Source organism: Glandiceps talaboti, chromosome 7, assembly GCF_964340395.1.
Source record: "Glandiceps talaboti chromosome 7, keGlaTala1.1, whole genome shotgun sequence".
NCBI classification, from domain to species: domain Eukaryota; kingdom Metazoa; phylum Hemichordata; class Enteropneusta; family Spengelidae; genus Glandiceps; species Glandiceps talaboti.
The window spans coordinates 23575963-23591667 of NC_135555.1; the positions used below are offsets into that span (position 1 = coordinate 23575963).

At 38.0% G+C, this 15705-nt stretch overlaps 1 protein-coding gene across 1 annotated transcript; it reads left to right on the forward strand.

Moving 5' to 3' along the window:
• Nucleotides 1-187: 187 nt before the first annotated feature.
• Nucleotides 188-15705, forward strand: LOC144437656 (WD repeat-containing protein 88-like). The gene is made up of 9 exons (XM_078126649.1): nucleotides 188-364; nucleotides 2408-2518; nucleotides 3631-3780; nucleotides 5312-5450; nucleotides 6122-6248; nucleotides 6864-7048; nucleotides 8227-8309; nucleotides 11183-11344; nucleotides 13730-15705. The coding sequence occupies exons 1-9, from the start codon at nucleotides 251-253 to the stop codon at nucleotides 13871-13873; spliced, it is 1215 nt and encodes a 404-aa protein (XP_077982775.1). The 5' UTR covers nucleotides 188-250; the 3' UTR covers nucleotides 13874-15705.

A 15705-nucleotide genomic window follows, 5' to 3' on the forward strand; every position in this document is an offset into this window, starting at 1 on the left:
GGCAAACGTGTAGTTTTTTTCCACATATTTATGAAAATTGAGTAAGTATAAGTTATTGAAAAATATTCTTTGTATTTTTTAAGAACATGCAACGAATGAGATTTGCTTCATCCCTCTTATTGTGCCAAATGTATTTTTTTGTATGTGTAACCGTTTTACGGCACAGGGAATTGCGGCTGCAGGTAGTTACTTGGTTGTTATGCTGCAGGAGACTGTATTATAAAGTCTGAAAATTTCACGTAGGGACGTTATGTTAGAAGAAGACGATAAAGACGTCGACCCTCTAGCCCTTGAAGTTGCCAGTGACATTACTGCAGTGAGAAAAGATAAGTCGGGAACCTGGGAACATGAAGATTTAGCCCAGGTGAGGAGAACCAAACAATATTTCGGCAACGACGACCTTCACCAATAACAACATTTGTCATAGTTGGCCAAATATTTCCCAATTTTTCAATATATGCATCATGTATAGTGTGTGTGTGTGTGTGTGTGTGTGTGTGTGTGTGTGTGTGTGTCAGTGTGTGTGTGTGTGTGCGCGTGCGTCTGTCTCTGCCTGACTGGCAGTGCCTGTGTGTCTGTCTGTCGGTCGGTCTGTCTGTCTGTCCACGTCTAGTCTGTATGTATGTATGTATGTGTGTGTGTGTGTGTGTGTGTGTGTATGTAGGTAGGTAGGTAGAAAGAAGTGCATATGGAACTTATAAATCAGTCCGTATAAATAGATGTAAAATCCGACGTTTCGAATAAATATTCTTTTTCAAAAGGAAAAATCAGCGAGATACAGAAATGTTAGGTTAAAACCTGAACATATCTGAATGTAATGTAATGTATGTATGTATGTATGTATGTATGTATGTATGTATGTATGTATGTATGTATGTATGTATGTATGTATGTATGTATGTATGTATGTATGTATGTAAATATGTATGTGTATGCATGTTAGGTACATGTACATGTAGTATGTACATGTATGCAGGTAGGTCGGTTACACACAGTATGTACATGGTTGTAGATGTGATAGTGTAAATTGTTATTGACTTTACTTTAGAAGTAATTTTAATTGTATTCTTCAACTTGGAGATCTTAACAAAATCTTTTGCAATTTCATTTTCGATCCTTATAGGACGTTACTTTATTTTTATGTGTAAATATTCACAAAGCTTACCGCATATTAATACGAGATAAAGTAGAAACCAAAATGCCTCATCTAGAAATAAAGTCTTGTAATAAATTCTTGCAATAAAATGCAATATTTTGACAACAGTTACATTGTATAATACATATATTTGTGAGAGTATCTTAACAGTAGAAATAAACTTAGGCCTGCTTGCAGACAGTGTACTGGACGTGATTTTGACATTAGAGATAATGTCAGAATCGAGTTCCGACTTATTCAATCTGCAGGCAGGACTACAATGTAGACTAAACTCAGGAAGCATTGACGAACGGGTTCTATTCCTCATATGTAGGTGCTCTTTTGTGTTTGTATTGTTTGTACTCTTTGGCATGACCTATTCATTTTCCTTATTATGATATAAAAATATTATATTAAAAAGATAATTGTAATTGTTCATTGCTTTGGCCAAAATTTTTTAAATTGTTAAAATATTACTTCAAATAGTTTTGAATATTCAAATGTGTACATATGAATTATTTACAAGGTACAAGCTGCACTTGATGATAAACAAAGTTTTGATATACATGTACATGTACGTTTGTAAAACCCAACCACAGGGGCTTGGAATTGGCCACATTTGTTTACAAATAGTTATTTTTTGTTTATTGTTTAATTTCTTTCTTTACAAAATATGTTTGTTTGTTTGTTAATTATTTACTTTTGTTTTTGCTCTTTATTAAAAATATATTTTCCCAACAAGGCATTCAGTAGAACTAACTCATAAATAACTAATAAGGTATTCATAGCAAAGCTGGTTTATTAAAACCAACAAAAGAACAAGTTAAAATTGATTTAGAAAAAACACACTAGATTTTCAAATCATTTCTTTATTACATGGCACCTTGTAGGGAAAAGCTTTTTAACGAGCCAAAAAAAAAAGAAAGTGTAAACAATAAACAAAAAACTATTTTTTGTAAAGAAAGAAAGTGAACAAAAACCAACTACATGTATTAGTAAACAAATATGGCCAATTCCAAGTCCCTGTTACCCAACATGCCTTGGTGTACATTGTATCATGAATTTATCGATACGTTGTATTGTAATGACTGCGATATATTGTAAACAGTTCAAGCTTGAGTCCAGCTGTTTGAAACGTGTGTGTACTTTTAATTTGTCATTCATAGCTACAACATCCTTCTGACTTTGTCAAGTCACCCATTATTTAATCTCTTAAATCAGGCTATGAAATTGAAGAAACTGATGAATTACAATTTTATTTTGTGCCAACAGGTGAAAGTCAAGGTCATCCGAGGACACAAAGAAGGAATCACAGCCAGTCAGTTTTGTTTTGATGATACAAAGGCACTGACATCATCTGATGATCAAACATGTATATTATGGGTCAGTATGAAGAAATCAACTCCCCAGTAGCCATAACTGGAAGTGGAAGTCATTTTTTTCACAATATCTGTTGTTACAATTGCCAACATGGCAGCATTGATGAATGGAAGTTACCTGTTACAAACAGGGAAAGCAAACAAATTAATTGGACTTTGCACAGCATGTTCGAATAGCAGATACTTGTATTACACTTCATGGTTTGATAAGAACAGTTTTATTGCCACTGTACATGTATGTGGACATGAAATGGCAAGGGAACTTGATATTGTTTGTGAACATGAACTATTGTGTAAAGAGGCCATACAACTGATCCTATCCAATTGTGAAATGTAACACAAGTCTCTGTACTTGAACTTCCAATTTAGTTGTTTACTTTCCCTGTTTGTAACATCAATGCTTTGATGTCAGTAGTTGTAGTTGATATATATTTTTATGTTATTGTGCTTCCTGAAGCTTTGCCTATGCTGAGAGATCCTTATATTATAGTGAATATTATGTAAATGTCTACAACAGGCAGGTTGATAGGGGCTATTGGGGGTGAGGCTAAAATAATTAGTTGCTGCAGGCTGCTGAAAATATTACAAGCTATTAGTGAGACAATGAAGCAAAATCACAGATTGCAGTGTTGACAGATAAGTGAATCCGTGAAGCAGAATCACAGATTGCAGTGTTGACAGATAAGTGAATCCGTGAAGCAGAATCACAGATTGCAGTGTTGACAGATAAGTGAATCAGTGACTCAGAATCACAGATTGCAGTGTTGACAGATAAGTGAATCCGTGAAGCAGAATCACAGATTGCAGTGTTGACAGATAAGTGAATCAGTGACTCAGAATCACAGATTGCAGTGTTGACAGATAAGTGAATCAGTGACGCAGAATCACAGATTGCAGTGTTGACAGATAAGTGAATCAGTGACTCAGAATCACAGATTGCAGTGTTGACAGATAAGTGATGCGAATAATATATACTATTGTAGCAATATCATAATATTACAAATGTACTGTTAAAATATCAACAACATTGTGATATTAAAGTACTAACAATATCAGCTGATAATCAACATTAGTATTGATAACATCAAAGTGTGGTTATTGTGTATGTGTATACAGGACCTAGAGAGTGGAGAACCAGTACATATATATGAAGGACATACCCGCTATGTCACATCATGTCATATGAGTCCTGATAATACTAAGTTTGTGTCGTCGTCATGGGATAAAACTGTTACAGTGTGGGATGTTGAAACTGGTAAAATATTGGTAAGTAGATGAAAGTATAAATACTGTATTATATTATACCAGTATATTGATGGTGGAAATCGAGGGATCTGATTGGTCTAGACATCGAACTAGCGCGTCTAAAACGAGTGATAATGCACTGCTGGTACGATAATGCACTGCTGGCACGCGTCCAAATTTTGTTCGTCTACGAGCGAGCGTCGAGTTGTAGTCCGCCGTGATACTGATAGTGAACTCTTCGAATTGTCAGAGGAGGATTTTCTCTCAATGAGACAATATTTTATGAGAAATTATGAAGGAAATTTCGAAAGCAACCCAGTCATCGCGTATTTGTTCAAATCATCGCCTACCATGTACTAAGGTCAAGTTAAGGCGCTAGGCATGCACGAGATCGGTCCCAGCCTGGCGCGGCTGGAGTGGAAACATTGGTGAGCTGTCCTGTCCTGTCATAAAAATGAAGCAAGTGAAAGAGCTTACACTGGCCGACTTACCATTAATGTAAATAGAAATTTGTCTGGGATCCTGTCCTAGAGTATCAGTCATCAATCCGAGAGGGAAATCCTCAAACCCGAAAATCTACTGACGTAACTTCCAGTAATATAAATACATTGTAAATATCAACCTGTCTATCACTTCACCGAGTCACGAATTCGGCCGGGAGCGATCGAAGCACGCTGTGCTCAATAAACCACTTCAAGTTTATACCTTGAGTCAAACAGGTTGTTTATTCATCACTGTGCACTTTTAATGAGCCGATCAATGGACAGATTATCCCTAGAAACGACGAGCAGATAAAATAAATCCAGTCGCTGCACGACGTTCACATTGAGGCCAAGATCAGCTGTCTTGAAAAGCAGCGTTATTGTTATGCAAATTAGACACAGAGGCGCATATGAAACGAGAAAACGTTAGTTCTTATCTTGTTTCCGATATTTTCAATATACTAGTATAATATAATAGCAATAAACCACCCCCTGGGGAAGGTATACCACTCGGTTTTGACCAGTGAACTCAATATATGCACTCGCTATCGCTCGTGCATATATTTCGTTCACTGGTCAAAACCTCTTGGTATACCATCCCCAGGGGGTGGTTTATTGCTTAAATATACATACACCAGACTGAATGTACATTATACTGACAGTCTCATTCGATTTCACCCAACCTAAATGACAAACACGTATTTTAGCCTTTGATACTTCAATGTGAATAGATTAGAATAACACTTCAGACCTGCTGATTCATTTCAAATATGTATCAGCAACTGAAGAGAAAAGTGTATTTCTCTCTAGTCTTGCATCTTTGATACAATGTAAATGTGTATGTACATTGTAGTGTATTTAAGAAAACCACTTGAGAAGTCTCGCTGATTACGAAAATTATGGTTCTGTTATACTGATGTTCCTCTTGAATTGGTCAATTGTATAAGCCAGCTTTATCTCATACGTGTACATAATACATGATGTGTTGACATGTGGACTCTCTGTAATGTGTGATGTAGACAGTTACTTTCATGTACAAAACATATTGACAATGAATTTCCTTTTGGTAGTGGCAAGGCAACCATGAAGGTATCGTGACTTGCTGCTCTTTTTCAAACAATGGTAAATACATTGCATCAGGATCTGACCTTGACTTTGCAATGAATGTATGGAAAGTAAAAGATGGTGATCAAATACGTCACAGAAAAAGTAAGAAATTATGAGTATTCTATTCTAGTTTTGGTGTAAGACCAACTATTGTCAATATACATGTAACTACAATGTACACTGTGGAGTGGTAGATGTGATAGATTTGGACATCTACATACGATGTATGCGGTGGAAACTAACCTTTCAGACACAAGCTAAAACTACGCTGTGATATGTAGATATAATCTATTGAATGGACATTGGTTTAATTGCACTCAAAGTAGGGTGACATTTCTGACGACTTCCAATCCTTGATTTTGCAGAGTACATTTTGGGGGACTTCCAGTATTTACACTATCTTGATTTACAGGTGGTTATATCTGCACAACAACAGCATTGCTATCAACCACTTGTGTAATCTACCACATCAAACAATAGTTTTAGTTTGAGTCTATCTTGGTAATAAGATGCTGTAGTACTAACAGTATGTAATAACTGTATTAGATTTATTACACACACAGAGTATTGAATTACATAGGTGACTAAGGCAATTGCTATTATAATGCACATGAATGCGAAAAGATATTATTTGCCCTGCAACGATTCACTGAAAATTAAGTCCATGAGTTTTATAAAATATTTAGAAGTTATAGTGTTCATTTGATCATTGATGGGATTCTTAACAACTAATAAAAAGTTGACTGTTATCACATTCTTGTTATATTGTACAGATCACCATAAAAGCACAATAACAAGTTGTTCCTTCTCACCAAATGATGAAAGAGTGTGTACCACATCAATGGATAAAAGTACCAAGATATGGGATTTTATTAGTGGCAATGTTACTGTTGTTGTCCAGTAAGAATGTTACTTCTAAATCTTTTAATACTAGATTCTGTGCCACGATTTATTGTTGATTAGTTGAACTATTACCCACAATTCACAGCCTAAAATTTAGCTTTTTAATACTTTACTCCAATGAAGCATCAGCCAGAAAGCAGGTGCAAATTCTAAGTAGAGTTTTTATTCTTTAATTTGCTGTGCCAGATTACGTCGGAAGCATCACCATGTGATTAGAATCAAGGAGGAGATTGGATCTGTGCAAAGTAAACATAATTATCATATATGGTAATCACCAAGTCAATCACTAAGGAATAAATTTGGCTGAGGTGTTTCTAAGAGGGGCTGAACCACAGCTGTGTGAAATCATAATGTACTCAATGTTACAATATGTAGTGGTGTATCAGTAACCAGTGTCATAGGATCTGGGCTATGGTGGTGTTTATACTGTGATAAGCTACATGTACTGGTACTAGATTGTATGCTGGTTACATTGTATCTCTTTGCATGAATCTTGTCTCATTTCTGCTTACTACAAGCAAGCAAACACACTGGTGGTATTTTTTCATTAGTGGCATCATGATAGAGTTGTTTAATGTAGACTAATTTGACATCTTGTATTTTTGTTCATAGGGGTCATATCAATGTCATCTCCGCGTGCTGTTTTACTAGAGATGAGCGTCGTCTGTGTACGGCGTCCTGGGATAAACAGTTACAAATGTGGGACATATCTACCGGTATGTTTAGATCTGAAGGTCCAGTCACACTAAGTAAGGGACATGAAGGCTCTATCAGTTCCTGTAGATTTAGCCATGATGGTAAGTTTATTACTGTAGTCATTTGTACTTTGGCACTGTATTTCTCTTAGCTGAAACATGGCAAATGTTTTTTTCTGCTGAAATAAGTCCCACTAACATACCGGTACTTTACCTACATGCATATATTTAGCTGTTGTGAAAGGTGTCAACAATAGTTATAGTGAATATGGCAGGTCGACTGGATGAGTTACTAGTCTCGTAGTGTATAATTTCCATAATATGCAGCATCAACCACATTGTGTCTGAAATGTCCTAAATTGCAATACAGCTAAATTTGTCATACATGATGAAAATGAACCTGTTTACAGTACATTGAAATTCCCCCAAAGTTTCAAGTTCACATTTGTCTAGAATCTCACAATACTCATGAAGTAAAAGAATCATTAGATGCAATACGCATTGTTTTTGGTAAGGTCTGGGAACCCAGGTAAGGGAGTAGGAAACCCTTGTAACAGAGTGGAGAACCATCATAACAGAGTGGGAGAATCTTGGTAACGGAGTGGGGAACCATCCTAACAGAGTGGGGGAACCATTGTAACAGAGTGGGGGAACCCTGTTAACAGAGTGGGAGAATCCTGGTAACGGAGTGGGGAACCATCGTAACAGAGTGGGGGAACCCTGGTAACGGAGTGGGGAACCATCGTAACAGAGTGGGAGAATCCTGGTAACGGAGTGGGGCAGTCTGATACAGCTTGCATACATGTAGATTTGCATCCCAGATACATGCACATGTACTACAATTTTGATGGGAAGCCCCGATAACAGAACAGGGAAATTTTGGTAAAACTAGGTATAGCTTTCCATACATACGGTGTTTGTGTTAAAGTATGGGAAACTCAGTGACAGAGGAGAGAAATCTGGTAAACTTGAATATAGCTTTCCATACTTTGTACCTAGTACTTTTCCTAAGGGTGGAATGCTAGTAACAGAAAGGAATCTGGCAAAATGTAGATTACCATATTCATGATTCATGCATAATTTTGGCAGGCAACACTAGTAAATTATTTTGAGAATCCAGGTAGATATTACTTACTTACCAAGTTAACTGGCATTCTCTTTTAGTATTAAAATCACCACTCTTCTCACAGACATAAAATCACCACTCTTCTCTCACAGACATGAAACACACATGCAAACTTTAATATCTTGTAAGTTGTCTATTAATATTATTCTAACAGGTTCCTTGTTAGTGTCTGGATCCTATGACCAAACTGCTGTTGTCTGGGATGCTGAGAATTGTATTCAGAAACTGACATTGAAGGTTGGTTTCAGTTTTAAAGTTAATTTTACATAGTGTCACTATCTATTATTTGCCATTATTTTTCTTTGTTCAGCTGAAGACAATATGAATCAAAGCCTCATGCTATCTCATTAAAAATCTGGTATGGGAATATGGCTGAATCCTTTTTTCACCTTTATTTTCTTCGTATAATGTCTTCTTTTTTAATTTTCTTGTTCAGGGAATGATAATATACAATTCTACATGTACAGGCATACTTTATGAAACTTCTAAAACTATGAAAATATTTGACTCCTATTTCAAGCACTGTAGAATAATGAAATGCACACATGCATTCGTGCTTATGACATATGTAACCAGTTGATATACTATCAACTAATGTCCATTCATGGCTGATTGTGAAAGTGAAACTAATTATTTTCTGGCCAGTGATGGCGCTCTAAGGACAAGAAACTTCAATTGGAAATTGGTTACACCATAGACTTGGAGAAATCTTTCTCCAATGTCTATGGTTACCCATACAACAAGCAGAAAAGAACTTTTGGTTTGAATGCGTACAGCTGTTCTTTTACATGGTATATATGGTTTTGGTATATGTACAGTTAAAACCTTATTTTTAAAAGCGGATTTTAATTTAATGTCTATTCAAAACAGTAAGAACACAAAAGATGTGTTGTGTTCATTCATCTATACAAGGTACAGTGTAGTCCAGAGAACTCTGTCAGTGTTATTATTGATCAACCACGCCCACCCTGACTAATCCACTTCCCTCTAATCATCCACGTCCACCCTGACTAAACCAACACTCTCTAATCAACCACACCCACCTGACTAAACCAACTCCCTCTGATCAACCACACCCACCCTGACTAAACCAACACTCTCTAATCAACCATGCCCACCCTGACTAAACCAACTCCCTCTGATCAACCACGCCCACCCTGACTAAACCACTTCCCTCTAATCATCCACGTCCACCCTGACTAAACCAACACTCTCTAATCAACCACACCCACCTGACTAAACCAACTCCCTCTGATCAACCACACCCACCCTGACTAAACCAACACTCTCTAATCAACCATGCCCACCCTGACTAAACCAACTCCCTCTGATCAACCACACCCACCCTGACTAAACCAACTCCCTCTAATCAACCACACCCACCCTGACTAAACCACTTCCCTCTAATCATCCACGTCCACCCTGACTAAACCAACACTCTCTAATCAACCACACCCACCTGACTAAACCAACTCCCTCTGATCAACCACACCCACCCTGACTAAACCAACACTCTCTAATCAACCATGCCCACCCTGACTAAACCAACTCCCTCTAATCAACCACACCCACCCTGACTAAACCAACACTCTCTAATCAACCATGCCCACCCTGACTAAACCAACTCCCTCTGATCAACCACCCAACCTGACTAAACCAACTCCCTCTAATCAACCACACCCACCCTGACTAAACCAACTCCCTCTAATCAACCATGCCCACCCTGACTAAACCAACTCGCTCTAATCAACCACACCCACCCTGACTAAACCAACTCCCTCTAATCAATCACACGCACCCTGACTAAACCAACTCCCTCTAATCAATCACACCCACCCTGACTAAACCAACTCGCTCTAATCAACCACACCCACCCTGACTAAACCAACTCCCTCTAATCAATCACACCCACCCTGACTAAACCAACTCCCTCTAATCAATCACACCCACCCTGACTAAACCCAACTCCCTCTAATCAACCATGCCCAACTTGACTAAACCAACTCCCTCTAATCAATCACACCCACCCTGACTAAACTAACTCCCTCTAATCAATCACACCCTCCCTGACTAAACCAACCCCCTCTGATCAACCATGCCCACCCTGACTAAACCAACTCCCTCTAATCAATCACACCCTCCCTGACTAAACCAACTCCCTCTAATCAACCACACCCACCCTGACTAAACCAACTCCCTCTAATCAATCACACCCACCCTGACTAAACCCAACTCCCTCTAATCAACCATGCCCACCTTGACTAAACCAACTCCCTCTAATCAATCACACCCACCCTGACTAAACCAACCCCCTCTGATCAACCATGCCCACCCTGACTAAACCAACCCCCTCTGATCAACCACACCCACCCTGACTAAACCAACTCCCTCTAATCAATCATGCCCACCCTGACTAAACCAACTCCCTCTAATCAATCACACCCTCCCTGACTAAACCAACCCCCTCTGATCAACCATGCCCACCCTGACTAAACCAACCCCCTCTGATCAACCACACCCACCCTGACTAAACCAACTCCCTCTAATCAATCACACCCACCCTGACTAAACCCAACTCCCTCTAATCAACCATGCCCACCTTGACTAAACCAACTCCCTCTAATCAATCACACCCACCCTGACTAAACCAACTCCCTCTAATCAATCACACCCTCCCTGACTAAACCAACCCCCTCTGATCGACCATGCCCACCCTGACTAAACCAACCCCCTCTGATCAACCACACCCACCCTGACTAAACCAACTCCCTCTAATCAATCATGCCCACCCTGACTAAACCAACTCCCTCTAATCAATCACACCCACCCTGACTAAACCAACCCCCTCTGATTAACCACACCCACCCTGACTAAACCAACCCCCTCTAATCAACCATGCCCACCCTGACTAAACCAACCCCCTCTGATCAACCACACCCACCCTGACTAAACCAACTCCCTCTAATCAACCACACCCACCCTGACTAAACCAACTCCCTCTGATCAACCACACCCACCAACTCCCTCTGAAAACCAACCATGAACTTTTGTCCCACTCGACTTCAATTTAGACAGGTTTTACTGTATATAGACTGTTTATTGTTTTGTAGGGACATAGTGGTTGGGTGTGTGGAGTTGATATCAGTAAAGACAATAAGTGGATTTTATCTGGCTCTAAAGATAAAACAATCAGACTGTGGAATATTGAAGATAGTGATAATATACCAGTTGTCATGGAAAACAAGAAAACAATGGGTCTCAAAATTGTAAAGGTAAGACATCTTTCTCCCCCACCTCTGCTCCCTCCCCCACCTGTACACCCCCACCCCTGTATGTTTGTGTACAAAGTAGGATTTGTCTTTTCTAGTTGAGAATCTATAATGAATTTGTTTATGTCAATTCTGATAAAACTTACCAATACGTTTGCATGTATATCACTCATCATGAACTTGCTGGTGTTACTCTTGTAACAATATACTGTAAGTACATACAACTAGAATTGTGTCCCTGCCCCAATATACTGTAAGTACATACAGCTAGAATTGTGTCCCTGCCCCAAAATACTGTAAGTACATGCAGCTAGAATTGTCCCTGCCCCAATATACTGTAAGTACATGCAGCTAGAATTGTCCCTGCCCCAATATACTGTAAGTACATACAGCTAGAATTGTGTCCCTGCCCCAATATACTGTAAGTACATACAGCTAGAATTGTCCCTGCCCCAATATACTGTAAGTACCTACAGCTAGAATTGTCCCTGCCCCAATATACTGTAAGTACATGCAGCTAGAATTGTACCTGCCCCAATATACTGTAAGTACATGCAGCTAGAATTGTCCCTGCCCCAATATACTGTAAGTACATGCAGCTAGAATTGTCCCTGCCCCAATATACTGTAAGTACATGCAGCTAGAATTGTCCCTGCCCCAATATACTGTAAGTACATGCAGCTAGAATTGTCCCTGCCCCAATATACTGTAAGTACATGCAGCTAGAATTGTCCCTGCCCCAATATACTGTAAGTACATACAGCTAGAATTGTCCCTGCCCCAATATACTGTAAGTACATACAGCTAGAATTGTCCCTGCCCCAATATACTGTAAGTACATACAGCTAGAATTGTCCCTGCCCCATCCTTAGTGTGATGCATGACATGTCAGCTCTCAAGTATAAATGTTAGAGATTTATTCATGAAAAAAAGCACAATGATGTCTCAAGAAATGAATGAAATATTTTGCAGATACATGTATTAAAGTGGCACAAGCTGAGTTTATAAGCTTTTTAACTCAAGTGAAAATTCTTAAATAAAATCACATTCCAGTATAATGTGAATGTTGATGCATGTCTTCTATAACATTACAATTGTCTTCTGACATTGTTAGAACAGTTGATTGCATAGTAGCAATTTCCTGACCACATTTTGATAGGTATGTCATTGGATCAATTATAAGTTACATCTTACTACCAGGTTTAAGTTCAGGCAATTGCAAGTGGTACTTTAGTAAATACAATAATGCAGCAGAAACTATGCTAAGATATGTATAAACTAGCTTGTGCCCTTTAAAGGAAGGGGGGGGGGGGGGGGAGTGAAGACTACATATATGTGTCTGTGTGTCTGTGTCTGTGCTTTTGTCTGTCTGTGTCTGTCTGTCTTTGTCTGTCTGTCTCTGTCTCTGTGTGTCTGTGTGTACAGAAATTTGTCTAAATTTTGTCCACCTTAGTCAAACTAGCTGCACTTGGTATTTGTTGAGAGGTAAGGGCAAAATCACTGTTTCTATGACAACAAGCATGGCAGTTACTATTTACTTTATTTTTATGCATGATTTTGATATGAAGATGTTTTCTTGGAATTTTTTTATATTTTATTATTTAAAAAAGAAAAGAGTTTTGCAGTGTTTCCTCTTAGTTTTTTCACAAGAGGTGTTGTGCTCATGTGAACAGTTGTAGATAGAGACCCTGAATAAATCTTCTCCCACCTTCTACCCCCACCCCCACCCCACACACACACTCACAGCCACTGACTTGCTTGATTTTTTCCTGTTTTTTTCATAGCATTGACCACCCAAAGTAGAGTACACTGGTCATGAGTCAATATAAATGTTACCATATGTTATCTATTCTGTAACAGTACTGTAACATTTGGACTTGACATGGTACTGTTCTGTCCCTGAAATAAATTGTACAGTGAACCCTTCATAAAATCTCCATGATGGAGGCTTATTCATAAACTGCAAAAATTGGAAATTGCAAGTGAGCTATCAGGATTTGAAGATTGTAGAGTTAATAGGATTGTCTGATCCAGTTCTTATCCACATTATAACAGATTATTGAGGATGGTTGCTCCTCACAGCAACCCCAATGAAAATGTATATGAACAAATTTTCTATGTTGCAAGTCAGGTAGTGAAAAGACATACCACCTTTATTGCATTTATACAGGGCTTGAATTTTACTTCTATGTTTGGTAGTCAGATTGAGCAAAGAGAACTGTTTCAACTACAATTTTCTATTGAATATGTCCAGTGACTACATGTACCTCCTTATAAATCTGGTACTGTATCCTGGACTACTGCGAGATTCGAGCCCTGCATTACTAGTCGTATTCAAATTTCATAAATTTTATTTTGAAATGATCTTCCTGTTATATTTCTCAACAGTGTAGCAACTGTGGGAAGCCTTTCTCCATTTCACAGCTTGAAGATCCGACTGAGATGAAGATCTGCGTGTTCTGTAGACTTGATAGAGGGCGCCCTATAAGTACAATGACAACCTTCCCTGACGGTGACACCCCAGAAATGTGATCCTGTTTCTTTTGAGTTCAAACCGTCCATTTGTAAACACTTCCATTCCTATTTTGAGAAAAAGAAAGTTTGAAAAATCCTGACAAATGAGTAAGTTTTTTTAAACTTCACATGAAAAGAAATATGAAGGATAAAATATCAACTGATAAAATAAACACAATAAAGATTGAAATGTTTAAGTGAAAGCAAAAATGAATTAATGCTCCGTCCAAAAACTGATGACTTGTATATATTGTATGAAAAGTGGTTACCATTTCCCATGAGTAAAATTCCTTTAAATGTGAAAAGTGGTCTGTATATCAGGAAGACTTTAAACTTGAGTAAAACACTTTCACTTGCTGTGGATTTAACTAAAGATTTATGTGGATGGTAAAACAAAATATTATCTAGCTTGACAAAAATCTTACTATCGTTACTATATTTTATTGTCTGGAACAACAAAAATCTTACCAACATTGGTTCTTTAATCATTTGGTGCAACATTCATCTTAATAACCAACATTACAGCACTCTTTCTGCCGATGGTGAGCTACTTTTATCAGTTAAATGTGCAAGGACAACACATGAAGTTATACTACAGTTAGACTGACTTGGCCAATCAGAGGCCTTGATTTTGGTTGGTTATATAGAGCCATAACCTACTCTTTCTTAGGGGTGTCAAGTATAAAAGTATACTGTTTCAATTGGTGTATTTACAAGCCCAGCATGTGGCCTTTCAGGCTTTCTAATGTGGTCAATTAACAAATGAAACAGTATACGTTTACACTTGATATGGATGCTATGAATGGTTGTGGTACATACAGAAAATATTTGGTGTTATGGGTTGTATGTAGCAATGTTAATTAGATTTTTTGTCAGCCAGACGATAAGATTTAGCAATGTTAATTAGATTTTATGTCAGCCAGACGATAAGATTTAGCAATGTTAATTAGATTTTATGTCAGCCAGACGATAAGATTTAGCAATGTTAATTACATTTTCTGTCAGCCAGACGATAAGATTTAGCAATGTTAATTACATTTTCTGTCAGCCAGACGATAAGATTTAGCAATGTTAATTACATTTTCTGTCAGCCAGACGATAAGATTTAGCAATGTTAATTACATTTTTTGTCAGCCAGATGATAAGATTTAGCAACATCAAAGAGATATTTGTCTGGCCAGATGATAAAATGTAGCAATGTTGCTAAGGTTTTTTCGAGCCAGACAAAACATTTTTCTTCAGGTTTTGTGATTTTCGTTGTATTTGATGAATTCTTACCCCCCCCCCCCCTCCCCTCCCCCCCCCCCCCATGGAAGCATTCTACCTACTAGGTGTGCCATAAAACAATTTCACCCTTTCTCAACCACCTATGTAAGTGACGAAAATCATACATTCAGACTTACTCTGACCACCTAGTTGAATCATAAAAATAACATTGTCATTTTTCTGTGGCCTAGGTGAGCTGTACAAATCACACAGCCTCTAAGTGTGGATCACTTAATGCAAATAAATCAGGTTGAAAGGTCATGGACTGGATGAATCATCTTTAGTAGGCATATGCATGTTGTTTTATTTTTTTTTCAGGAGTTGAGCGATAATTCTGCAGTTTGTAAGTTGCCCAGATGAATGTGAAAGCAAAAAAAAAGGCAAATTGATTTAATATGTAATTTTGCACTGTTACTTCAAGGTCAGTATTATGTCTCAAGTTCAAAGCAGTTGTTTGTCTGTTATTAGCACACTCGAGTTGAGATTTGGCCCAGATCGTAAGAATTCAATCCATTTCAGATCTTTTAGACCATGTGAATTTTGTGGAATTTTCAAAGCTTCAATTTCTTATTATGTATGTATAT

Bases quoted from the DNA above. Each gene is read 5' to 3' on its own strand.
- LOC144437656 (XM_078126649.1), top strand. From the start codon at position 251: ATGTTAGAAGAAGACGATAAAGACGTCGACCCTCTAGCCCTTGAAGTT. The intron at 7,049-8,226 runs GTAAGTTTATTA...TTATTCTAACAG, and splicing joins CTGTAGATTTAGCCATGATG to GTTCCTTGTTAGTGTCTGGA. The intron at 11,345-13,729 runs GTAAGACATCTT...ATTTCTCAACAG, and splicing joins TGGGTCTCAAAATTGTAAAG to TGTAGCAACTGTGGGAAGCC.